The sequence below is a fragment of the Paramormyrops kingsleyae genome, chromosome 24 (genome assembly GCF_048594095.1).
Source record: "Paramormyrops kingsleyae isolate MSU_618 chromosome 24, PKINGS_0.4, whole genome shotgun sequence".
Taxonomy (NCBI): domain Eukaryota; kingdom Metazoa; phylum Chordata; class Actinopteri; order Osteoglossiformes; family Mormyridae; genus Paramormyrops; species Paramormyrops kingsleyae.
Genome location: NC_132820.1, coordinates 360503 through 384448, shown reverse-complemented (window position 1 = coordinate 384448; position 23946 = coordinate 360503). Strand labels below are relative to the sequence as shown.

At 48.6% G+C, this 23946-nt stretch overlaps 2 protein-coding genes and 1 long non-coding RNA gene across 7 annotated transcripts in view; 2 read left to right on the top strand and 1 right to left on the bottom strand.

The window, feature by feature from the left end:
• Positions 1-38: 38 nt before the first annotated feature.
• LOC140582277 (uncharacterized) lies at positions 39-3903 on the top strand. The gene is made up of 2 exons (XR_011985205.1): positions 39-174; positions 634-3903. It is a non-coding gene; the product is annotated as an uncharacterized lncRNA (long non-coding RNA).
• Positions 3904-5210: 1307 nt separating this feature from the next.
• alg13 (ALG13 UDP-N-acetylglucosaminyltransferase subunit) lies at positions 5211-21457 on the top strand. Of its 4 annotated transcripts, XM_072706429.1 has the most exons (25): positions 5218-5600; positions 5929-6012; positions 6171-6221; positions 6297-6343; positions 6703-6775; positions 7051-7132; positions 7378-7540; positions 9795-9864; positions 9936-10044; positions 11168-11232; positions 11735-11835; positions 11942-12054; positions 12759-12999; positions 13573-13683; positions 14102-14252; positions 14742-14886; positions 15222-15257; positions 15964-16019; positions 16779-16850; positions 17217-17397; positions 17479-17598; positions 17972-18012; positions 19293-19479; positions 20721-20806; positions 21276-21296. In XM_072706429.1, exons 1-25 carry the CDS (start codon positions 5481-5483, stop codon positions 21279-21281), a joined length of 2511 nt encoding a protein of 836 aa, XP_072562530.1. In that variant the 5' UTR covers positions 5218-5480; the 3' UTR covers positions 21282-21296. The 4 variants fall into 4 exon arrangements, with proteins under 4 accessions (XP_072562529.1, XP_072562527.1, XP_072562528.1 ...); XM_072706428.1 differs by having other exon boundaries at positions 5211-5600; positions 6724-6775; positions 20721-21457; XM_072706426.1 differs by having other exon boundaries at positions 5214-5600; positions 20721-21457.
• trpc5a (transient receptor potential cation channel, subfamily C, member 5a) overlaps positions 21392-23946 on the bottom strand; it is a 50066-nt gene continuing 47511 nt past the window's right edge. For both annotated transcript variants that reach the window (XM_072706423.1, XM_072706424.1), the window contains exon 11: positions 21392-23688. In XM_072706423.1, coding sequence (XP_072562524.1) covers positions 22861-23688 — 828 coding nt within the window. In that variant the 3' untranslated portion in view covers positions 21392-22860. The remainder of the gene's footprint in view (positions 23689-23946) is intronic.

Genomic DNA, 23946 nt, shown 5'->3' with positions numbered 1-23946 from the left:
GCGGATACAGACCAATTAGGGCCGGAGCAGGAGACGCCGGAGATGCGTGGAGAGTCACAGTTGTGTTATGCCTTTGAAAATGCCGCTAGCCTATTTGCGTTTATCCGTGTTTTACTGGAGCATGGGACGGTGTCAGTTCATTGAAGGAAGGATTTCTCGTCACTTTAAATCAAGGTAAGAAACATTTATTTTTTTAATGACCAGTGGCTATCAGTAGTTACACTGTTTATTGGAAATTTAAATGCAGATCTTTTGCAACAAGTCTCTGTTGCCGATCCACTTTCTTATTCCGTAATAAAATAGGCCATGCTTATAATTGTACTTGAATTTATTAAGCTCGACCGTTTTTAATAGTCATTACATAAAATAGACATATCTCACTAAATGTGTTATCAAATAATGTCTGCTTCTTATGTATAACAGCTACATTATTTCTGAGAACAGCAGAACTGAATTCAATATTCATCAATCAAAATACATTTGTAGGCAAAGTAAGCAAGTTAGCAATAGAAAACATTAATGCATGTTTTAAACGAATAAGTGAACATGTTTTATTTGTAATAAAAATATTGTTTTGACCGTTATTAATTGGAAATGCCATTTTTTTGGTCTGAAATGTGTCCAATGTCACAGCATCATGGGACCAGGGATACACAACGTACCACTAGACAGGGCACCCTGGACCGGGAATAGAGTACCCAGGGTCAGGGGGGCAAAACTGGACCAGACACAACAATACCAAGACTGGGGGAAACTAAACCGACTGAGCATTGACATTAAGGGCTATGGGAAGCAAGACCGACAGGTAGGATACAAGGAACTGGGTGCGGATCAGATGAACAGGGAACATCACTAGGGATGAGACCAGGGGACTTAGCACACACAGACTAGGAGCAAGACATGGCACATGAGGAATATGACCTGGAAAGTGACAACAGGACCAAGGCTGAGAAGACTGAAGGGAACAAGACCAGGATGGAACAGAACCAGGACCTGGGAAGTAATAACAGGACCAAGGCTGAGCAGACTGAAGGGAACAGGACCAGGAGGAACAGGATCAGGAGGAACAGGACCTGGGAAGTAATAACAGGACCAAGGCTGAGCAGACTGAAGGGAACAGGACCAGGAGGAACAGGATCAGGAGGAACAGGACCTGGGAAGTAATAACAGGACCAAGGCTGAGCAGACTGAAGGGAACAGGACCAGGAGGAACAGGATCAGGAGGAACAGGACCTGGGAAGTAATAACAGGACCAAGGCTGAGCAGACTGAAGGGAACAGGACCAGGAGGAACAGGATCAGGAGGAACAGGACCTGGGAAGTAATAACATGACCAAGTCTAAGCAGACTAAAGGTAACAGGACCAGGAGGAACAGAATCAGGAGGAATAGGACCTGGGAAGTAATAACAGGACCAAGGCTGAGCAGACTGAAGGGAAAAGGGCCAGGAGGGAACAGAACCAGGAGGCAAGGAAGCCAACTGAAGAGGAGCTGTAGGTAAAGGTGCATGACCTAGTGGGAGTCCATGGACCAAGGGGTTCCAATGTGAGGCTCGGTGGGTGTTGGCTGCCATGGCTGCCTTGGGCCTGGCCAGCAGGAATGGTCAGGGTGGCTCTCAGCTAAGCGGAGGTGACTCGGGTGTGAGCGGAGCTGGGCCTATTCGGGGTGAAGACGGCCTCCACAGGTGCAGCTGGGGGAAACTGCGGGCAGGAAGATGGGTTCTATGAGTGCCAAGACAGGCGATGCAGATGAGGAGATGGGTTCTGTGAGTGTAAAGACAGGCAATGCAGGCGAGGAGATGGGTTCTGTGAGTGTAAAGACAGGCTCCGCAGGTGAGGAAACAGGTTCTGTGAGTGTAAAGACAGGCTCCGCAGGCGATGCAGGCGAGGAGACGGGTACTGTGAATGTAAAGACAGGCTCCGCAGGCGATGCAGGTGAGGAGACGGGTTCTGTGAGTGTAAAGACAGGCTCCGCAGGCGATGCAGGTGAGGAGACGGGTTCTGTGAGTGTAAAGATAGGCTCCGCAGGCGATGCAGGTGAGGAGACGGGTTCTGTGAGTGTAAAGATAGGCTCCGCAGGCGTGAAGACAGGGCACTGTAGGGCACTGCAGGGGTGAAGACAGGGCAATGTAGGGCACTGCAGGCGTGAAGACAGGGCACTGTAGGGCACTGCAGGGGTGAAGACAGGGCACTGTAGGGCACTGCAGGGGTGAAGTCAATGAGGTGACATGATGGTGACAGTTTATTTCACCTGATTGATCAATAAAGTTATACCATGTCTGTAACGGAGAAAGTGACATGAGGTGATTATGGGGTGGCCAGCGACCTCTGCTGGCCCAACGGGAACATGACAAGCTGACAGGGCAGGTCCCGACATCCAACAGTTACCTATAAACGGGTTCAGAAGTGGTTTGACATTCATTATGCCTGAGATGTTGTTCTGGAGTGACTGTATGCAGCATTGTAGCTAATAATCAGTGAAAAGTGTTACTGCCATTACTGAGCATTCACTTCCAAACACTGTTGATGATTACAGTGTTTTTAACCTGATTGATCAATAAAGTTATACCATGTCCGTAACGGAGAAAGTGATACCACACATAGGCTATGAGCATAAGGCAGGGAACAACCAGGGTGGGGCGCCAACCCCAGATAAAAGTTCTGAAACATGATCCACGAAAATGCGAAGATCTTTAACAGTAACCCCCACTGGCCAAAATTAGCAGGGATTTTATCTAGAGGATCTCTGATGTGATTAATATGGAAATGTAGCCATTAAAAAAACCTATGTAAAGAGAAATGCTGTGTTATTACCAACACATTTTATACTGGTGCAGGTAACTGATGAGTTTTTAATGAGTTTTTAACTGGCCAGTTTTTGCAAACACTGGAATCTGACACAATGATGATGATAATGTCAGGCCACACTGATAAAGCAGCATATTGGAAGCTTGTGACAAACTGTGGAATTAGGGGACATCTGAAAAGATAATGTTGTGCTTGGGATTTGTCAGTTTGTCCTGCTATCTGTGGAGGCTGTGATGTGGAATAACTAGGAGGTTTGTGTAAATAAGGTCTCGATTTTCATTCATAGGGTGTGTGCAAAACTGTGAGTCAGGAAGCTCTGGCACAGCCTCTGTGTATTTACACTGGGCATCAATAATCATAAATACAGCAGTTCATGCATTACTTTGTGGTTTTGCAAAGACTAAAGCAAATCTTTTGCAGCTTCACAAATCTGTACCTCTTTGTACATCCACACATGTCACGCTGTCCTCAATAGATTTCATGCTAATTCCTTAGTAAGCAGCTCAATTGAAAATGTAATCTTCTGTTACTGTTCCCAGAAGAATTCTAGCTGTATTGCAATTTCAGCAAGTTTTCTTTTGCTTGTTTTCATCCTTACTCACTAAGTGGCGATTAGTAAACTGTATAAGTGCTCTTCTGGCAAAAGGTCCATCTTGTCTTACATAAATGTAATTCTATGGTGTCTGCTTCACTAACTATGGGTTCCTGAATCAACAGAGAGCACTCAAGAATGTTTTTTGCATTTATCATTTTCTGAAAGGTCAGTTGGAATGGCTGTTGCAAGCCCTTTCAGGTTGTGCTTGTGATGATGAATTGGTGACTCATGCTCACTGCTCTCTCCAGCTTTTCGAAAGCGTCACTGACTCCGTGTTGGAGAGGAGCATCACCTGTTGGCCCTAACCCTTCATCTTGTTCTGGTAGACCTAAGCTGAGCTGAAGTGGCTGCTTTTCTTACACAGAATTTGGGCGTTTTCCCTGCTTTTTCATTGGTGTACAAAGAAATCTCGTGTGCCCAGTGTCTCTTACCATGGTTTCTAAGCTGTATTCTGCTATTGTCGTCCCTTCACAATAAAAGCCATTCTTTCTTTTGTGAATTAATTCTAGCCTGATGAATATTATTGTTTGCCTGCCATACTTTTAAATCAGTAAAAAAGTTTCTTTTTGTGTTCATTATCTCTTCAGAAGAGACTGAGTCTGAAACTGGGCATTCTTCTTTGATCTGCTGACCATTGTTGCAGGAATAATCATGCCATGCCAATCAATGCCATTGTGGATATCTGAAATGTTCTTTTTGACTAGGAAGAACTGAATTAGAGATATCTGCTATACATATCCAGTTTAGCGTTATGTTTAAACGGCTTGCCATAGAAATATTACATTTGATTTCACAACGTCAGTACGACGTCAGATGTCACTGCGTGTTCACGTCGACGTCGTACGTTAGTTTTTGGTTTTGATGGCGAGCTAATTTGAAATTGAGGACACCCCCCCTCCCATCTTAAATCGGCGGTGTGGCAGCATGTTAGCTTTCCGGTAATCACAAACGAAAACGGCAAGAAAAGCACAGACAAGACAAAACTGCATGCAAACATTGTAAAAGACTGATAACATAAACAAATAGCATAACAAACATGCTTCAGCATGTCCACCGGCACCACAGTGAGCTCAATTCACCACCGCCAGAGCGAAGATTATTTAAAGGGAAAACCACGATAAAAAGCTGCACATGCAAGCCTTAGTTTATTTGGTAACGCTTTATATTAAGTGCATCATTATGCATTTATAGAACATTCAGTTCACCTTCATAATGCATTCATAGAACATTAGCAGGTACAGCATGCAAGTACACTTTAACATCCCTTAACAGCTTTAATATACATTAATAACAAACATTACATGATTATACAATTATAATGTTTGTTATTATCATATAATGTTTGTTATTAATGTATATTACAGCTGTTAAGGGATGTTAGGATGTAAAGGTATAGGCCTACATGCATGATGTTTATGAATGATTTCTGAATACTTAATTAATACATTATGAAGGTGTACTGAACGTTTTATGAATGCAATATAAAAGCATTTTGAAGGTGCAGTTAATGTAAAGTGTTACCGTTTATTTATTTGAAGATTTTTCATTTATTTTGATTTGGGATTTTTTATTCAATTTCAGTTGCACTGTTAAGAAGAGGACACGTTTTGCACAGTTTAGAAAGATAAATAAAGGAATATTTTATAATAAATTTGTCTGCAGCTCATTCTGTTAAAAATCGAATCGTGAATCCTATCAAATCGTGAGTTGAGTGTATCGTTACATGCCTTGTATCATTTTAATAGATGACAGTTAAACGACACGCTGTTCATCAGAAACCGTTAACAAGCAAAAAAAAAAATGCTTTGACGGTCAACACAGTAGTTGCCGGGGATGCTTTTCACGGTAACGTTTTTTGGGTGAGTGCAGGCGGCAGTGGCTCCGCCGGAGAGACGCGCACAGGCAGGCTGCGCACGCGGGCGGCGCTCGCTAATCAGTGCGCATTTGTAGCACGTGCATGCTCCCTCCGACTGGGAAGGAGACTTTCCACCTTCACGCTCTTCCTTTTTTCCGTTTTCACGGAGAGTTATGAAGCTTGGCGTGTTTAATGTTGCCTTTTATTTCTGATTTACTTTAAAAAATGCAGAAATCCTTGAAGAAGTTTTTTTTGAATATGGACGATTACCTGGCCAGCATCGGCCTATATCGGAAAATGATGGCTCGGGATGCGTCCTGTCTATTTCGAGCTGTTTCCGAGCAGGTAAAAAGTTAACAGCTCCTAAATTGTAACGGACATTTCATTTCCCATGGTGTTTCACAGACATAATTTCCTCACTGTTTCCGCCGGTATTTGCTTCAGTGCTCTCACAGACCATAGTTTTATCTTAAATATTGCATTTGTAAATCGGTTTGTAAATATTTTCAGTTAGTCGGTGTCTTGTGTTTATCAATAAATTACTTTACTTAATTCCTCTGTGACTATAAACTTAAACGGCTGTTACCATTTCGAGTTTTCGGCTTTAAATGTAAGTAAAGTTTTCATTACCACAAATATCTGGTTCATATATTCATTGACTTGGTTTGTTTAGCTTTACTACTCGCAGAATTACCACCAGAAGATCCGAAAGGACTGCGTCAGTTTTATGCGGGCTAACAGATGCAACTTTGAGCCAGTAAGTGGCCGTTTGCGGTTCTCATATCGCCGCGGGTCACGAAATGCGGCTCGCTGACTGGCCGTCTTCCTGCGTCTCTCTCCCTCCCCCACCACCATTTCTTCCTTTTTTTCTTTCTCTCTCACTCCCTCCCGCCTCTCTCTCCGTTTCTTTCCCAGTTTGTTGAGGGGTCCTTTGAGAAGTACCTGGAGCGCTTGGAGGACCCCACGGTGAGTCAGTCCCGCACTCTACCGCACTTCGTCTCCGTTGATTAGATGTGTGACGCAGCTGTTGTTTCATGGTAGGAGACAGCCGGACAAGTGGAGATAAAAGCTCTGTCTTTATTATACAGGTAAGGCCTCCTCATGGATAATAGCAGTTTTTTTGTGGGGGGCTGCTTTCTCCTGATGTTTAACAAAACTATACACTCTGAAGACTGATTGGAATCCCTTTAAAGAACATTAACCACTATTTTGTGAATTTATTTAAATCAGTGTAAAATATGTATACAGAAAGGTGGCCAATAGAAAGGGGATAAGCCATTAGACACTCCTGTGGTGGGTACGCGGCAGAATCACACAAGCAGCAGTGTATAGTGGGCCTCTGCCGCTTATGTCATAGCAGACTGTGTCCACTGTGATACGTCTGTGATTTTTTTTATATAAAAAAAAATTGGCCTGACTTATCACAAGTTCTGATTTATCTTTGCAGGCGGGTCTTTGTTATTTACAGGTACCCTGGAAAGCCTCCCACGGAGATCGCGGATGAGGAGTACCCTGAGAAGGTAGGGCTCCGTGTCACCCCCGCCCCCCCCATCGGGGTTTGCTGTGGAAAGCCATTCCTCAACTGTGCTTTGACAGAAGCGTCTGGTTCAGGTTTATGTCCAACAGATGGCGCTCTTGTACAGATCAGCTGTACTGAAGTTTCTGTTGCTGTGTGTGTGTTTGCAGACGGAAGATAATTGTGTGTCTAATTTGCAAGCTGATGGGGACATTTGTCTTGCTATTTTGAGTAACTGGTTCTACCTCATGGTCTGGAGTCGCTCACTGTCCCTTTCAGATTTTGCTGTGCTGTTCCAGTAACGGGCACTATGACACTGTCTACCCCAGGTGGTACCCGGTGGACGCGGCCTTCTGCCAGGGTAAGTGCTGTGGGCTCCGGGGCTGGTCTGCACTGCCCACCTCTGCTGCTTAGATAGCGACAGCTTGCGAATGAAAACCAGGCACATAACTCAAGATTCCCCCCTTCCCTTTGTTAAGAACAGGGAACTTAAAGGGAACTTAAGTTGGTCCTCAATCATGATGATGATAATAGTAAAGTGCCAAGTGGTAATTGACATGGTGTGTGTGTGTGTGTGTGTGTGTGTGTGTGTGTGTGTCCTCACAGCGCTGCTCTACCAGCTGCTGTACTGCAGGGTCCTGGGTGTCGACGACTGTGAGGTCCAGGCAGCCCTGGATGCCTTTCGCAGTGCGGGACGCCGTTACCGTAACAGCCTGTCTCTGTGCAGTGAGGACGCAGGTTACGACACGCCGGACGACCGCTGTCAGAGGTCTGTGTGTGCGCGCCCAGCTGTGCCCGCCTGCTTTTACCGCTGTGCTGAGATTCTCAGCAGGGAGTAACCTGTGTTTCTGGCATTAGGATGCCCTTGGCATTACACTGGTTCATTTTAGGTCTCTCACTGTTGCGTTACTAAAATAAACTGGTTGTCAAATTAATCAAACAGTCATTTATATAGGCCTGTAATATACATTGCAATTGGCCCAAGCCAGTAACCAACCAGGCTTTGCAGGGTGCCTGTACTGTCACATTTACAGTCAGTTGAGACAAACCAATTCACTTTAAGTTGCATGTTGCAGTGGGAGGAAGCCGGAGGCTCTGTCAAAGCCACGCCCACATGCAGTGAACATGCAGACACACTAAGCTAATCACTGCATAACCGTGCTGCTCTCACTGCACAATGTGCAGTGTTAAGTGACATCACATGTTATGCACATGCAGGTGTCACTTGGCAACTACCGCGATAGCTTGGGTTGAGTCCATCAATGAGTACTTCAGGCACTTAGTAAGTTTTCCATCTTTAATAATGGTTCCTTTTCAACATTATGTGGTATGTTGTTGGATTCACTCATTGACAGTGTGGCAGGGCTGTGAGAAAGGATGAGTGAAGGAGAGAAAAGTGAACAGGAACCGATAACCAAAAGACTCCGGCCGTATGGAAATGCAGGTTTAGCTTGCAGCACCTCCAGTGTATTCAACGAAAGCTGCTGGTAGATAATTAACTGTAGCCAAACAGAACTTTTCAACACTTCCATATTGCAGACTTTAAATATCACATTGTGATCCAGGATCGTTCAGCCCTACTCAAAAAATAATATGGTCACACAAAAGAGAAATATATGGTTATGTACCAGATTATGTAAAATGAAAAATAATTTGAGTCAGTGGTAAATACTATTCCGAGAGGCTAATTGGCGCGTTGTCTTGGCTATGCTCGCCTTACTGGCTGTGGCTGTCAAACCCAAATGTCTTCCATTAAGCTCCAGTCAGGCTCTGCTGATATTTAAGTTCTGCTCCCACCCAACATGCCGATTCTCTTTATTGACCCTCATCAGCCAGGTTCTGTCTTCCTTCCGCCATGTTGGTGTGTAATCGACAAGGAAAATGTTAATCGATGGTTTTTAAAAAAAAATCCAGTAATGGAGTTTAATCGTGTAATCATGACAGCTGTAGTACAGTTAAACACTGATCCCTGCATCTTTGGAGAGTCGTGATGAATGCAGCTTCATGTTTACTGTGATTACACACTCCGTCCTTAACCAAAAGCCTTTCCATGTGAATGTCACTTAATGGACATAGGTGCCCATCTCGCATCTTTTTGCAGGATCATTCTAAATACCTTACAGCCTTTTATAAGGACGAGTGACTGGGCTGGTGGGTTTATGCTCCTGCTACGCAGCTGATTAATATCAGATGGGAAGTAACCACACCTGGGCTACGTTTATTTAAATGGAAACAGTGGTGTGTTGAACACCCTGTTACACAAACATTGCAACTATGGCTGGGATCCACTGTGGGCACTGCCTTTTAAATTCGGTGTCGCTGCTGATTGGGTAACACCTATGACACACACACACCAATCGAAAGAAAATGTACCTCGATCTATTGCCCAATTTTTCTCACCGTTTTTGGGGGGTCGTCATTCAGCTCGGACACCATAGCAAAACTCTGCACGGCGTTTTCAGGTTGAAAGTGCCCCTGGTCTGTTTTGTGAAATGGGGACCTGGCTTAATGTCACACCTTCGACACCTTAAGATATTACCTCCCATGCTGATCCTTTTAATAAAGCAATTGGTTAATCAGTTAACTAATTGCAGGGATGCAAGGTTGCATTGACGCAAAGGTGAACTCTGAGACATACTGGACATTTTGGTGTTAAAAAAACGCTGCAGTCTTCCTGAAGTATGTAAATTTTAGATGCACTTGTAAACTTTTGTGTTGTTTGTGAAAGGAAAGTTAGTAGTAGACCGATGTCGTTTGAGTAGCAGGTCTCAGTTTGGAGGTAAAGGAGCAAAAACCCATTTCTGGTCACTTCCTGCTGCTTTCAAACGGGTACTTCTGAACTGAACAAGAAGTCTGTACAGTGTCTGTCAAAGAGGTTCTCAGGGATTCCCAGACAACCTGTGCTTTTGAGAGAGCAAAAACGTAAGCACCGGGTTGAGAAACGCTGATCTGGTCACACACGTCTCTGATCCTCACAAAACAACGTGCTTTTCTGTAATTCTGTCGCTCTGAATCCTCGACAGGGAGGACTGGGAGCTGAATGGTCTCTGTCATTCAGAGGACAAAGTGAGACTGTCGGCTGAGGAGTCAAAGGTCAGTCTCCTGAACAAAAGATCATCTCCCATTGACAGCTGTACTGTGGTAATCGGGCTTTTTTCCCCCAGGCTGTAGAGGGCGCTGTGAAGCTCTCTCTGCCTTACAAAGCACTCAAGGCGCTGGACCCAGAGATGTACCGCAACGTGGAGTTTGATGTCTGGCACGACTGTCGGAAAGGTACATAGTGCCCTGCCGGTACATAGCGTGCTCCTCGCTGGTTTGCCGGTACATAGCGTGCTCCTCGCTGGTTTGCCGGTACGGCGCGCCGGCCTCGCTGGTTTGCCGGTACGGCGCGCCCGCCTCGCTGGTTTGCCGGTACGGCGCGCGCTCCTCGCTGGTTTTCCGGTACGGCGCGCCCTGCTGGCCTGCTGTCCAGTAGCAGGCTATCCAATTAATTGACTGCTGCTTTGTCTGCCTCTTGCAGCCGGTCATTGCTGCCTTTGACTTGTGTTAATTTTAATACAGCCTTGGCTAAGTGTGGGGCTGCATTGTCACTGACTGACTAATTGGGCTGTGTGTCAGTCTTCCAGAGCTCTGTCTTGTTTTATCGTGTTTATCGCTAATTGTGGCCCACGGTTGGCACTTCCTTCTAAATTTGAACCGTGACTATTTTGCCACCATCCGTAATGTCTATCTGTGATTTCAGGGTGAATCAGGGAAGCCAATGCTGCGGTTTCTGTTCCTTTATAAGCTAAACAATAGTGTCCTTAGGCTGTGGAGTAGTACAGTGTTTCCGCGGAACCTTAAGTCTAAAATCAAATAATCTGAGTTTTGGACCTTTAATGCCTTAAAATATCTTGAATACATTTTTTAGAGATCTTAATAATTGATTGGATTATGAAGTCAACGTAACATTTATTAAGTTTAAAGCATAAACTTGCGTCTTAAGTAGCCTATGATGTTAATATTAACATTGCCCATTGCGATGTGCGTAGCCTATGCTGTCGATATTAACATTGCCCATTGCGATGTGCGTAGCCTATGCTGTCGATATTAACATTGCCCATTGCGATGTGCGTAGCCTATGCTGTCGATATTAACATTGCCCATTGCGATGTGCGTAGCCTATGCTGTCGATATTAACATTGCCCATTGTACAGGCCTAGTGGGGGCTAAAATGATCTAAGGCAGTGCTGATATCAGATGGGTTTGCATAAGAAATGAAGGTTCAGAAGTCTGCAGATGTCTGTCCCTGCTTTGCTTGCTTGCTTGTTTCATTTCGCTTTGTTTGCTTGAGGACCACGGTGCTTATCGCCGAGCTTTCATGCGTCTCTTTGTCTTCCATGGCTCTGCCGGGCAGAAATGCAGAAGACTGACTACATGGTGTTCGCGGGCAGACAGTACTTCCTGGGCGACAAGTGCCAGGTAAGCGGGTGTCCCCTGCAGTGTCTGCCTGGCTGCAGCCAGGGGGCGCTACAGTACAGTTCGAACCTGGAGCCTTTGATATTTTGCCTGGTGTCAGACAGTGTTCGGCAGTGGGCTGATGATGAATACACTGGTGTTTTAGATGCTGCTTGGGTGCTAAGATGGTAGGAGCTACTGAAGCCGCTGTGCTTACAGCTTTAAACACATAATCATTAGTTAATGATGCTTAAATAAGATGCAGTGCCGTCTATGCCATGAGTAGACTATAAAGCCAGAATAAATACCCTGAATAATTAGCTAGAAATGTCATTAGTGTTAACAAAGGGATGTGCTTCCACAAAAAATGTAAATGCATTAATGCGTTTTAGTTTGCACAAACTGAGAGGATTTACTGAGGACTTGCATAAGGCAGCTGTGAAATGTCTGTGAGCCCCTGATAGGTGAGTGGCGGCTGCTTTGGGCTGTCAGAACGTGTCCTCCTGAAGTTCCTGGGCTTCTGCAGGTGCGCTTGGACCCCAAGGGGAAGTATTACAACGCCTTCATCCAGGAGGTGGGCACACATGCCAGTGCCGTCACAGTCTTCATCGAGGAGCTTGGGGAGAAGTGAGTGGCGCCGCCTCCTGTCCCCCTAACCCTGCCCGGGATTAGGTTACCAGCTGAGCATGTGGGGGCTGGTGTGCTGCTGGCTTTCACTTCTCCCTCCCTCCAGGCACCTGGTGTCCCTGACCAATCTGAAGCCCGTGAACCCCGTCCCGGCCTGGAACGTGTGTGCCGGCCGCAAGGGGGCCTTCGCCAGGTCCGAGCAGTACCCGGGGGAGCTCGGTACGATGCCCCCCGCCCCCAAAGCTCCGCTTGGTTCATCTCTCGGCTGTGCAACACTGCTTTATCTTGCAATAGTGTTTTAATGGAGCGTGTTTGTGCTCACAACAGCTTTTGTTATGAGAGTAAATGAGCTGAGATGTCAGTGAAGAGCACCAGTCTGTGTACTGGTGCCTTTTTGTTGGTGTGTATCTGCTGGTATCATCCACAGCTACGAAACTCTTTGGATTTGTGCGCAGACATATTCATTTTGCACTGTGAATACACTGAGCAGAACATTTGCATATTAGCAGAGCGGCTCATCTGCCACGGAATGAAGGTAGATTCTAAGTAGTGTTTTTCTAGGGCTTTCCTGCAGTGCCCTTCCTGTGTTTTATTTCCCAATCTGCACTCCTGAATATGTCCATACAGTTTGGTACTGCTGTTTTATGACTTTGCAGATGGGTGCACTGGTGTTTCATGCTGTGGTGTATATTCAACTTTTGTACCCTACAGTTTGTGTCTAGTCTCTGTCCAAATGTTTATTATATTATTTCACCTTACCGTCGGTGTTTAGTAGTTCTCCAAACATTCTGCAAACCACAGCAATGTTCTCTGCCGCTGTCAGTGTTCTGAGTTCTTATGGACCTCAGTCATTCGGTGTGCAGACCCACTGGAGGTCTTTGATGTCCATGTCCTGCAGGTGAACTTGTTGTCGCCCCCCCCAGACTCAGATATGAGAGGGAAGCGCCGCTTCTTCAAGAAGCCCAAAGGGAAGGAGATGCTGCTAGCTGTGTCCTACAGCCGCTCCCAGCCTGGCCTCCCGCCTCGCCTGCAGCCCGGCCCCACTGGGGTTCCCTCCGGCCGTCCCCCCCCCATGCACACTCACCCCCCACCACCTGGCCTGCCCTACGAGCAGTACAGAGCCCACCCAGGCCCTCGGGCCCCCCGCGGATATGGGCCTCCAAGGTCAGTGAGTGGCTGTGTGGTGCCCAGGCTGTGCCTTGGTATGCTTTGTGGGTTACAGGCCTGCAAGGTCAGTGTGTGGCTGTCTGGTGCCCAGGCTGTGCTGTGACACGCTGTGCTGGTTATGGTGAATTTACTGAAAGCAGTCTTATGGTCAATTAGTCTTGCTTTAATCATGTAGGGAGATTTTTGCAGTAACAGTGTGTCTTCTGCTGTTACAGACTGTGTGTGGCTTTTCCCACCATATCGGCATAATTTGTTCTCATGTTGCTACAGGAACAGTTTTTTTTTGTATTTTTTTCCTGTTGTACCCAGAATTATTTTGTCTCGTTGGTGAGCCTGGGGTTTGACTGTTCACGTGTGCAGAAAATCTGGAAGGTGACTTGTTTTCGGAATGTCGGTTCCCAGGATCGGGGGAAGTTGAGGAGCTGCTTTGCTTTGATCTTTCCTCGCTGTGCGGGGGGAAGCATTCCGAGCTTTAAGTCCAGGCAGACTGCCCTGGCATTAGGGTTTATGGCGGAGTTGAATGTCATTACCTTCTCTAACGAAACTTTCTCATCCCGCCTCTGCCTGAAGCTCCGCCCGCTTTCTGAACCGGCACCATCTGGTGGCCCCTGAGGTGGCGTACTACGCAAACCCCGGCAAACGCTGCTATCAGACCTGCGACAGGTACTCCTACCGGTCACGGTAAGCGGGCGCACCTGGCATTGGTCTTCCGGCTGGAATTACACCCCTCATCAGCAGGGGTGAAGTCACAGCCCAAACAAAGTCTTAACTGAACCAGAACAGTGGCCCATTCTGCATCTCGGGATGTTCAGCTTTTGCTGACGGTGACCTGCTATGGGCAGTCTGGTTCGTCCATGGATACCGTGAACGTGGCTCAGTCTGGTCGTGCATGGATACCGTGAACGTGGCTCAGTCTGGCTCGTCCATGGATACCGTGAACGTGGCTCAGTCTGGCTCGTCCATGGATACCGTGAACGTGGCTCAGTCTGGCTCGTCCATGGATACCGTGAACGTGGCTCAGTCTGGCTCGTCCATGGATACCGTGAACGTGGCTCGCGGTCTGTCGTGTGCAGCAGTCTCCCGCTCTGCTCGATTTTAGCTCCTGTGGCAGAAGTCGACGCCAGGCAGCCAGTAAGGAGTGCCAGTTCAGCTTTGTCCCTGAGACCGGGGAAGAGCCCGCGGATGTGGAGGGCACCATCACCTTCTACGAGATCGAGGAAGGAGACGAGGCAGCCTTCCCTCCCCTGCCTGTGAGTTGACTCGCCCCGTTACCAAGCTGAATGGCGTGACTGGAAATCTACTGCATCTGTGCTGGCTGGTAATCCGTACAGGAATTCTGGCCACACTGCAGCCTCGCTGATGCTCTGAAGGTTAAGGTCATTTGAATGCCTTGGAGCCGCGCCCACAGCCCACCGTTATTGTGGGTCCTTCTTGACAGATCATTAATGTCCCAGCGCGTCCCCATCCTGTCCCTGACCGCTGTCTGGCAAACTTTGAAGTGTTTGTTGTCATTCTTTAGCTTTGATCAAGACTTTGTGGCCTTTGAAAGAATTCCGTCCTATTGAATGAAAAGATGTTAGTAGTTCTGTGAAGCCTCATCTCTGTTCTGACAAGTAAAATCTCTCTTAGTATTGGAATGTCGGGCAAACCCCTGAAAAGACTCCGGGTTATGACAGGCTGGAAGGATTTGATTGGCTTTGGAGTCCTGTGACTTGGCATGCGTGTCCCGCTGTCTGCAGGGACAGGCTGTCCCTAGCTCCATTGTGCCTGCTTCTACCACCTTCTGGGTGCAGAGGGGACACAGCCCCCTCCCAGCAGCCGGCAAGCAGACCATGACCTCGTCTGAGGAGGACCCTGATGAGAGGAGCAATGGCGGCGAGCAGGGTAGGTGGGACGGGACCAGGGCAAGCCGGGTAGGAGGGTTAGGGTGGGGGGGGACCAGGGCTGGGTGGGGTGGGGTGGGGTGGGGGGCGACCAGGGCAAGCCGGGTAGGAGGGTGGGGGGGGACCAGGGGCAAGCGGGTTAGGAGGGGAGGGGGGGGGACGAGACATGGGGCAAGCGAGGTGGCCAGTTGGTCTTCAGAGGACCAGGGTATAGAAGAGTACGCCATGCTTATGCACCAAGAACGAACATCTCAAAGAATGCTGGGAAATTTCCCAGGATGCTGAATGGTAGAGTCTGTATAAGCTGACCATGTTTTGCTTCCATGTCTACCACAGGCGAATATCCAGAGGATTACATGTACACCGCCACAGGTCTGTTCGTGCTCATTGACATGGAGCATTTGAGGTGGTGGGGGGCCCTTAACACTAGAGCCACTGGCGTTTTTTCCACATCCTTTACCGCAAGCAGCACGTACTTCTGTGTATCGCGCCTATGGTTTGTTAGTGGGCCGCGGCATTAGCATTAGCATACTGCTCACTCATCAAGAAAGCAATGCGACAGTCAATCCTCACAGCAGGGGGCTGTTACCCCCAAAAAAGCCTATAATGCAGCATGTTTGTCATGTTTTTGTGCTCATTGATGTAAGTATTGTTCTTGATAGATTAAATTTGTGAAATTAATCTTAATCCCACTGTTTTATATTTCATTTTACATTTGTAAGAACAACAATGCAAACTTCAATGATCATGAAATCCCCAAAAAACTACATCTGTTTATCCAATATATAAAATAGTCTGTTTGAAAACTCTTAATTTTTACAATTTCTCGACCAAGCCGCCACTGTATTAGGAACATTACAGGTTTTTGGTTGGGGGTGTTAGATTCACTGCTGTAATTACCACAAATAGCACATTCATGCAAACAAGGGCTGCATGCGTCATCTTATATCTTGCTCTGTGGTTAAAGGAGTTTGACATTCATTGGCTAGGAAATGGCAGCTCTAGTGTTAAATATCTTCTAGAATGCTGAGGTTCTGGAGCTGTGCTCTTTAAAACTGTATCACCTGCTCCTCCACAGACCCTGGTTACCAGAATCCCTCCGTGTTCGCTGCCGCCGAGTCGACCGCCAACCTGGTACGCCCTCAACGCTCTGCGAACCCGCAGTCTGTCCTTCCCTTGAAACACTCCCATTTAATGATGCACCATATGGATATAAGTATTGGGACACCTGGCCATTACACCTACCGGAGCTTTTATGACGTCCCATTTCAAATCCATAGGCATCAATACGGAGTTGGTCCCCCCCTTTGCAGCTATAACAGCTGCCACTCTTTTGAGAAGGCTTTACATAAGATTTTGGAGTGACTGGCACTATGCAGTCAGGCAGGTAACGTTCTGGCAAACACCAAACCCAGACTCGCCCATCAGACTGCCAGTCAGAGAAGCGTGATTCATCACTACACAGAACATGTTTCCATATTTCCACTCTGCGACGCCCCTCTGTTAGTTTACATGGTCTGTCACTTCGTGGCTGAGTTTCTGTTGTTCCTGAACACTTCCACTTTGCAATAATACCACCTACAGTTAACCGTGGAATATCTAGCAGGGAAGAAATTTCACGAACTGACCTGTTGCAAAGGTGGCATCCTTTGACAGTACCTACTTTGAATTCACTGAACTTATCAGAATGACTCATTCTTTCGCAGATGTTTGTAAACCTGACTGCATGGCTTGATGCTTGATTTTATACATGTGTGGCAATGGGTCTTCAATGATTAAGAGGCGTGTCCCAATACTTTTGCCCGTGTAGTGTATCTGCTAGATTTAAGCTCTCCATGTTATAACAGCAAAGTTTTTTTTTATTACTATTTAAAATCCACCTTAATTCTGCAGACTATTCAGGAAGGAGGATCTCGTGCTGGATCTCCACAAGAGGGCGTCGCCACCTACAGTTACTCCCAACAGGTATTGCTGCCCTCATTCTGGGATTGTGCGACATCTCGGTGGGGTCTGTACGCCCTTAATGCTGCCTCGTTGGTCTGTACGCCCTTAATGCTGCCTCGTTGGTCTGTACGCCCTTAATGCTGCCTCGTTGGTCTGTACGCCCTTAATGCTGCCTCGTTGGTCTGTACGCCCTTAATGCTGCCTCGTTGGTCTGTACGCCCTTAATGCTGCCTCGTTGGTCTGTACGCCCTTAATGCTGCCTCGTTGGTCTGTACGCCCTTAATGCTGCCTCGTTGGTCTGTACGCCCTTAATGCTGCCTCGTTGGTCTGTACGCCCTTAATGCTGCCTCGTTGGTCTGTACGCCCTTAATGTCGCCTCTTCTCTAGGTGGTTGTGAAGTCGGCTGTCATCTCCTCCTCCCCCACAGCCAACACTGCCCCCGCAGCCATCTTCACCTCCAACTCCTCCTCATCCTTGGGCAGCTCTCAGACCCCACCGGGCTCACTGCCGCCCTCTTCGGGTCTAACCCAGACCACCATGCTGCCACCTCAGTCCATGGGCAGGCCAGGTAATCCCACATACACCCTAACACGCTTTACTGAACACTGCCCCTCATTACAGCTTGTTTGTTCTCTCTGCCGTTTGGTAGTCTTCTCTGTGCCATATCCCCCCACGCCACCGTGGTTTGTGAATGAGATGGGGGAAGCCGTCGGCGTTCCCCCCCCGCCACCGTATTCCTGCGACCCCAGTGGCAGTGACCTACCCCAAGGTCAGGGTGCCACACTGCCGCTTCATCTCAGGCTTCCATGAGACACCCGCAATTTGCCTTTTCACTCAAGGATGTAATGATGTTTACATAAGAACATAAGAAATTTACAAACGAGAGGAGGCCATTCGGCCCATCAAGCTCGTTTGGGGAGAACTTAGCTAATAGCTCAGAGTTGTTAAAATCTTATCTAGCTCTGATTTAAAGGAACCCATGGTTTTAGCTTCCACTACAATAGCAGGAAGACTATTCCATACTCTGACTACACGCTGTGTAAAGAAGTGCTTCCTCAAATTTGTTTTAAAATGTTCTCCCGCTGATTTCCACTTATGGCCACGAGTTCTAGGTAACCTAATTCTGTCTCTCCCTCCCCCAGACTGCAAGGTCCTCCAGTATTACTTTAACTTGGGAGTTCAAGTAAGTGACTCGGCCGTGGGATTACAGCTGGTAATGGTACAGAATGGGGCCTCGAGCCACACGGAATGTCTGACAGCTTTCAAAGGGCTTGATGCACAATTTATGGTTTTGTTCCCTGTAGCAATTACATCAGAGACCAGAAACTAATGGCCATATTTTTAGGGCACAAACACAGTACATCATGGTTATGGAGCATCACAGCACCTTGTACGTCCTGGTCTCGTTCAGTAATCATTTTGTGAAGCGTTTGCTAGCCGCATACCGGGCAAAGTGGTGTGCGCTGCAGATGGCCTGTACTGCGTCCCGCGTCATCGGACAAACTGTCGCTGATGCCTCATGGCTGTTAGATCGCCAGGAAGCAAATGTCCTCCATCTGTGAAGGATTCTCTGCGGCAGGACCTGGGAGAGACGGCCTCGGTCGTCCTGGGGGGTGGGGGGGGCAATTCCATAAAAACAGCGTGGGCCTGAGGGTGTTTGAAGCTTAACCCAAAGTGGTGCTTCGGGGAGGGGCCCGATTGAAGGCCAAGGTGGTGCTTTGGGGAGGGGCCCGAATGAAATGACAGAACTTAATGCTGACTTTCAAATTCCAAATGTTGTGAGCGCAGAGGTCACATTTAATCAGTGTGCTTTCAAAAAGCAGGTCATCTGAAAACAGCGGCCGTTAAAACTGCAGTAAGTAGAGGATGGCGGCAGCTGTGGATGTTGGGCAGCAAGATAAGATTCTGCCTGTTGGTAGCTCCCCTCCATATCTGAGGGTCCCTGAAAGATAAAAGTGCTGGAACCTGGGTCTGATGCATGATGGAAATGCAGGTGGTCGCACTGCATTCTGGTTGTATTATCTCCCCTCTCTCTAAGGGGCAGAGCAGTGGCTCCGGAGGTAGGGATCTGTGCCGGTGATCAAAAGGTTGCTGGTTCATCCCGTGAATGCACAGCGTGGTACCACTCTGTTGGGCCCTTGAGCAAGGCCCTTAACCTGCAATTGCTTCATCCTGTGTATGGTGTTAATCTATATCCAGTCCTGCAAGCAAATTTGGGACTTGGTGGCAGGGAATTGGTGGGAAATTTGGGGGGTTGGTGGCAGGATTGGCACTCCAGCCACCGGAAAAAACTTCACACAGATCCGCTCCAGCTAAGGGCTGCACTCAGGTTCTCACTCCTGAGGTGCTTTGTGGTGTGGATGCTCCTTACCTCTCAGTCTAAGGCTAGAGGTGTCTACTCCAAGGTCTCTAAGCAGCCTGAACTCAGAGAGACCCTAATGTGTGCCCCCCCTCCCCCCCCAGTGGTACCAGCAGAGTTACTGGCACTCTATGGTGCAGATGCAGCAGGTGTACCAGCCACCCGGCGCTGACCCACCAACCTTCCAGCCCTACAGCAGCGTGCCTCAGGCGTACCCCGAAGCGGGCCATGCAGCACCCGATCCCCAGGGGGAGCTCTCCGCCTATGGTCAGAATGGCTGCTTTTGCTGGGGTGGGTGGATCTTCTGGTTATCCTTGATGTCCCTGGATGTGACCTGTGTGGCTTGTTTTTGTTTTTCCTGCCACCCCCAGGTGCCCCCTTGCCCCTGGACCCTCCCCCGGCCGCCCCAGGCACTGTGTTCTACCCTCTAGTACAGGAGCACTGCGGCCAGCCCTCCCCGCATTCCTACGAGTCCTACGTTCCTGTCCTCCCCACCAGCTTCCACTATCTCACGCCCTGGACCCCTGGCCCCGCCCAGCCCCCCCTGCACGCCTCCTTTTGCACCTCCCCCTCCCATCCCATCAGCTACATCGCCACACCTGCCCACCCGGGCCCCTTCATCCCACCCAGCATGTGACGGCTTGCCTGTTAGAGTACAGCACACCCCTCACAACATCAGTGACAGGCTGCCTGGTTGCTGCCCCACGTGGTTAAACTTCACTTTTGTTTCTGGGTCTGTCTGTAATCCCACGTTTGGCTGTTCACGCCCCGTTTCCTGCACACCTTTCAGGGGAGATATTTATGTTCCTGAGTGTTTTTGTACGTTATTTTTAGGTTTGCATTAATAAACTTGTTTTCCCAAGCACGTGGCCCCGGTGCCTCATTGGAAGTGCCTCTACATGTCACTCGACCTCGCTGTTTAGCTGGAGAGAGCCTCCTTCACAGAGGTTGTTCAGCTATTTAGATGTTCCGCTTACCTTTTTTTTAATAATGACTTTCCCCTCCTGTGGTGATTCTACAGGTCTCTCAGAGCAAAGGCTGAAGTGACTTTCTGCACTTTCACCGTTAGCGGCTGGGCGTCAGCGTGATGGAAATGCTCCTTCGGCTAAACGCTCAGGGTTTAGTACTTTCAGTTTTTCCCCATTTTGCCAAATTGGATATTTTTTTTTGGGTCTCCCTAAGGGAACTAGGGTTTTATCTGTTTTTTCAGGGTGGGGGGCTGGGGTCCTTGCAGCTGGAGAAGTGAGGGAGTACTGTGTTTGGTGTGAGGAAGCGGGGCTGTTCAAGGGGGTGCCAATGAAGTGGAAAAGGGGGATTTAGAACAGAAGTGGAGGTGTTTGTGGAGATATTCAGAAGCGAACCGGCGAATGGGGTTGAGGTGAGGTGCTGAACGCCTGCAATTCACAGTGGGTTTAGTGGTGGCCATACAGCTCGGTCATGCAGTCTGCTGGTCCCCCACGCCACCAAACCAGCTCTGCGTGCGGTTTCAGATGCACAGAAAGGATCCCTCTGCATCTCGCATGTATCGACAGGCACCTTGGGTTCGAGCGGAGCTGTAAACGGGGAGAGAGAGAGAGAGCTGAACCTTCCTGTGAGGCTGGAAACATGGAGACGCCGGGTAAGGAGCAGGTGGGCGGCCATTCTGGGTCTCATGCTCATTCCTCTGAACCTATTTGTAAAACAACCATTTTATCTTGTTCTGTCTGTACATATGAGGGTAGAGTCTGAGTGGAGGTCTGAGTGGATGGACCGCAAGGAGGGTGGAGAACCGTTGGGGAACACAGCACAATGATCTGGGAATCAGGCCGGGAGCTGTGTAGGACTCCGATAATGGGCTACGTCTGAGCGCTGGGCTCAGCTACGGCTGACATTTCAGTGTCGGTCTTTAGCTACGTACCTTCATGGAAACTCTCAGCGGACGTAGGATGACCACTTCACTAGATGTATTGCAATTAACCAGTTCTGGCTACAATGGAATTTTTCTCACACTTTTAAATGAACGTAATCTGTAAATCCTCTTGCGACCATCGCCTTGGGAAGCTCTGTACATCACAAAGGTCTGATCATCATTGTACTTGATCATACAGGAGTGACGGAAAGGGCAGAGAATGTTTGCGTTAATTGAATCGTTAAGCGGAGCAGCTGGAGAAAGGTACCCAGTGGGGCTCTGGGGGGGGTCAGGGAAAAAAACCTGAGCACATGATTATGTCCATATTTTTATTCAATATACTTTTTAGTCAACAGTGCTGTTGAATTATCAAAAGAAAGTTGGCTGGTTTGGTAGACATTTAAGAAATGTTTCTGTGGAAGATTCTGTGGCATCGCAGAAAAACCCTAAAAATAACCACGTCTCACATTCTCCATGGGCAAAACTCAATCTGGCGTGTTTTATTGTACGTGCCTTTAAAAAAAATAATAAATCGTAACAAATCTGCATTTCTGAGATCACACATTAAAAAAATAAGTTTTTCTAAGAGAAACAAAATTCCCTCATAAACCTTGTAAATTCTCTCGTCTGTGAAGTAAATTGAGTATCGATTGAAACCTTCCCTTAGAAGAGTAGCTGAAAACAAAACATAGAAAAATGAGATGGGTATGTAAGAGAATGTGCCGGGAACACCATGCATGTGAAGTCATTCATAAAACCAGTTTGGATTCTATTTCAGACTCATTCATCTGAAGAGGACTGACACAGTGATGAGGCTGAATGGTCAAAATTAATGAGAGGGACACTGACACCCCCCATTCAGGCAGAGGTGTAAACCACCCCCCCCCACCCCCCTCCCTGGCACAGCCGCTGCCTGCTAGCTGCCAGGATCGCCCCTGTGAGATCTCCCAGCATACCATTTCACAGTGGGCTCTACAGCACCCCCTAAAGGTGAAGATGTTTCCCTTTTACTGCAGGATTTCCAACAGGGGGCGCTATTTGACAGTGATGCTTTGGCAAAAGCAGACGGGTTGGTGTTTCTATGCCGCCGTCACAGATGGACGATCCAGGTATAAAAAGCAGCCAGATAGGAAAGGGCGTCTCCTGACTGCTCAGCCCGTCCGCTCACAGTGCCGACTTCCATTCCTCTGGGGCTCCCCCCCCCCCCCCCCCCCCGCCGGCACCTGTCAGCCCTGGCGGGGGGCAGGGGGTGCATGGCAGCGACACAGGGCCCCCAGGGGTGGCTCCCACGATTCCCGGCTCATCAACAGCTCATCCAGACGCCACGAATACCAGCCCCACCAAGGGAATGAGGTTCGACACCAAGGGTCAATCCTGTCATCCTTCACGTCAACATGAACATCAAGGTAATGCTATTTCTGAGCTAAATTGGTTATTTCTTGATAGAAAAAGGGTATTTTCAGGTTACAGAAAATTCCGCAGGTGGAGGATGAAAGCCTTTGACGTGGGTGTCAGCTATGTTAATATGTACTACTATTGCAATAAACTAAGCTCTTCATTTGTTTTTTTTTTGTCATTTTTCCATTTTCCCTCTAAGCTAATAATAGTGTGTAATAAAGGAGCCCTGGGTATCACGTGGTAAGCGTTCCCGGTCCTGCCTGCCCTGCTGGCTTGGCCGCAGACGCGGTCCATCACAAGCTTGTGTCAGGCGTGCAGACCGGCATGCAGACTGGCAAAGCCCCGCCGGTCGCGTCAGTGTCCCTCAGCGCGCCGGCAGCCCTGCTTTATAGCTTTGTTGTCACCGACTCCTCTTGCTCGGCCTCCCAGTGGGAGGAGTCCAGCCCGTCACAGGCCCCTGCCCATCCCTCAAACACGTCCTCACTAGAGTCCAGGAGGCGCGAGCTGGAGGCAGCAAAGCCGGAAGAACAGTGCAGGGAGGATGGGGGGGTGCGGTCGGGTGGGAGCGCTGTTGCCGGGTCCTGCTGCGCCCCCCCAGTGCCAAGGTGGCTCAGGTTCACCTCGCTGCGCGTCACGTGGCGCTCGGGGGCGAAGCTGAGGTCGGGCCAGGTGGCGGGCGGCTGCAGCAGGCCATCGGAGATGCTGTAGGCGGCTTCGCAGTGCGGCTCTGGCACGTGGCCGTTCATGCGGGAGAACAGCAGCCCTATGCGCTTCAGAGAGTCCCTCTTGGTGCCGGCCAGACGCTGGAACCTGCCCCCATTCCGGACAGATGCGGAGGAGGAGGCAGGGTCGGGAGGGGGAGGCGAGGACGAGGAGGACTTCTTCAGCCCATTGCTCTTTGGTTTGTCCTCCGCCGGCACCCCAAAGGCCGACATGGACTTGAAAAGGGCGGATACGCTGAACGCCGCCTCGCGGCTCTTCCTGCCAGACGACGATAGGTTGAAGGTCACGCCCTTCCCCTTGCCACCATCCTGCCCACTGTCTCTGCCCAGGCTCAGTGCTGCCCCTGGGTCTATCCCGTCGTCGCCACTCTCAGCAGCCTCATCCTTGAGGGTGACGTCACTGCTGGAGGAGTAGGTGCGCCGTGGCAGCTTCCTGTTCCCCAGCAGGTCCAGCACCTCATAGCGGAAGCTGGAGATGTCCTGCTTCAGCTCCTGTTGGGTGACCACAACGCTCATGTTAACATCTAGAGACTGAGCCCACACTTGCAAAGTGATTTCCATTTAACAGCCAGCATTTTACAGCTCCAGAAAAGTGGGGGTGTCCACCTTTGGTTGGCTCTCGCTTCTTTTGTTTCTTTACACTGAAATTAAGTTTGACAGGGTGCCATGAGGAAGACCTAAAATTTTAAACAAGCCAACAGCCCTGGTGACATCAACTTTTCAGCCCACAGTGACATCACTCACCAAAAA

Coding starts and splice junctions, on each gene's coding strand:
- alg13 (XM_072706426.1), top strand. CDS start 5,481: ATGCAGAAATCCTTGAAGAAGTTTTTTTTGAATATGGACGATTACCTG. Junction 6,013..6,170: donor ACAGATGCAACTTTGAGCCA/GTAAGTGGCCGT, acceptor TTTCTTTCCCAG/TTTGTTGAGGGGTCCTTTGA. Junction 13,684..14,101: donor AGGTACTCCTACCGGTCACG/GTAAGCGGGCGC, acceptor GCTCGATTTTAG/CTCCTGTGGCAGAAGTCGAC.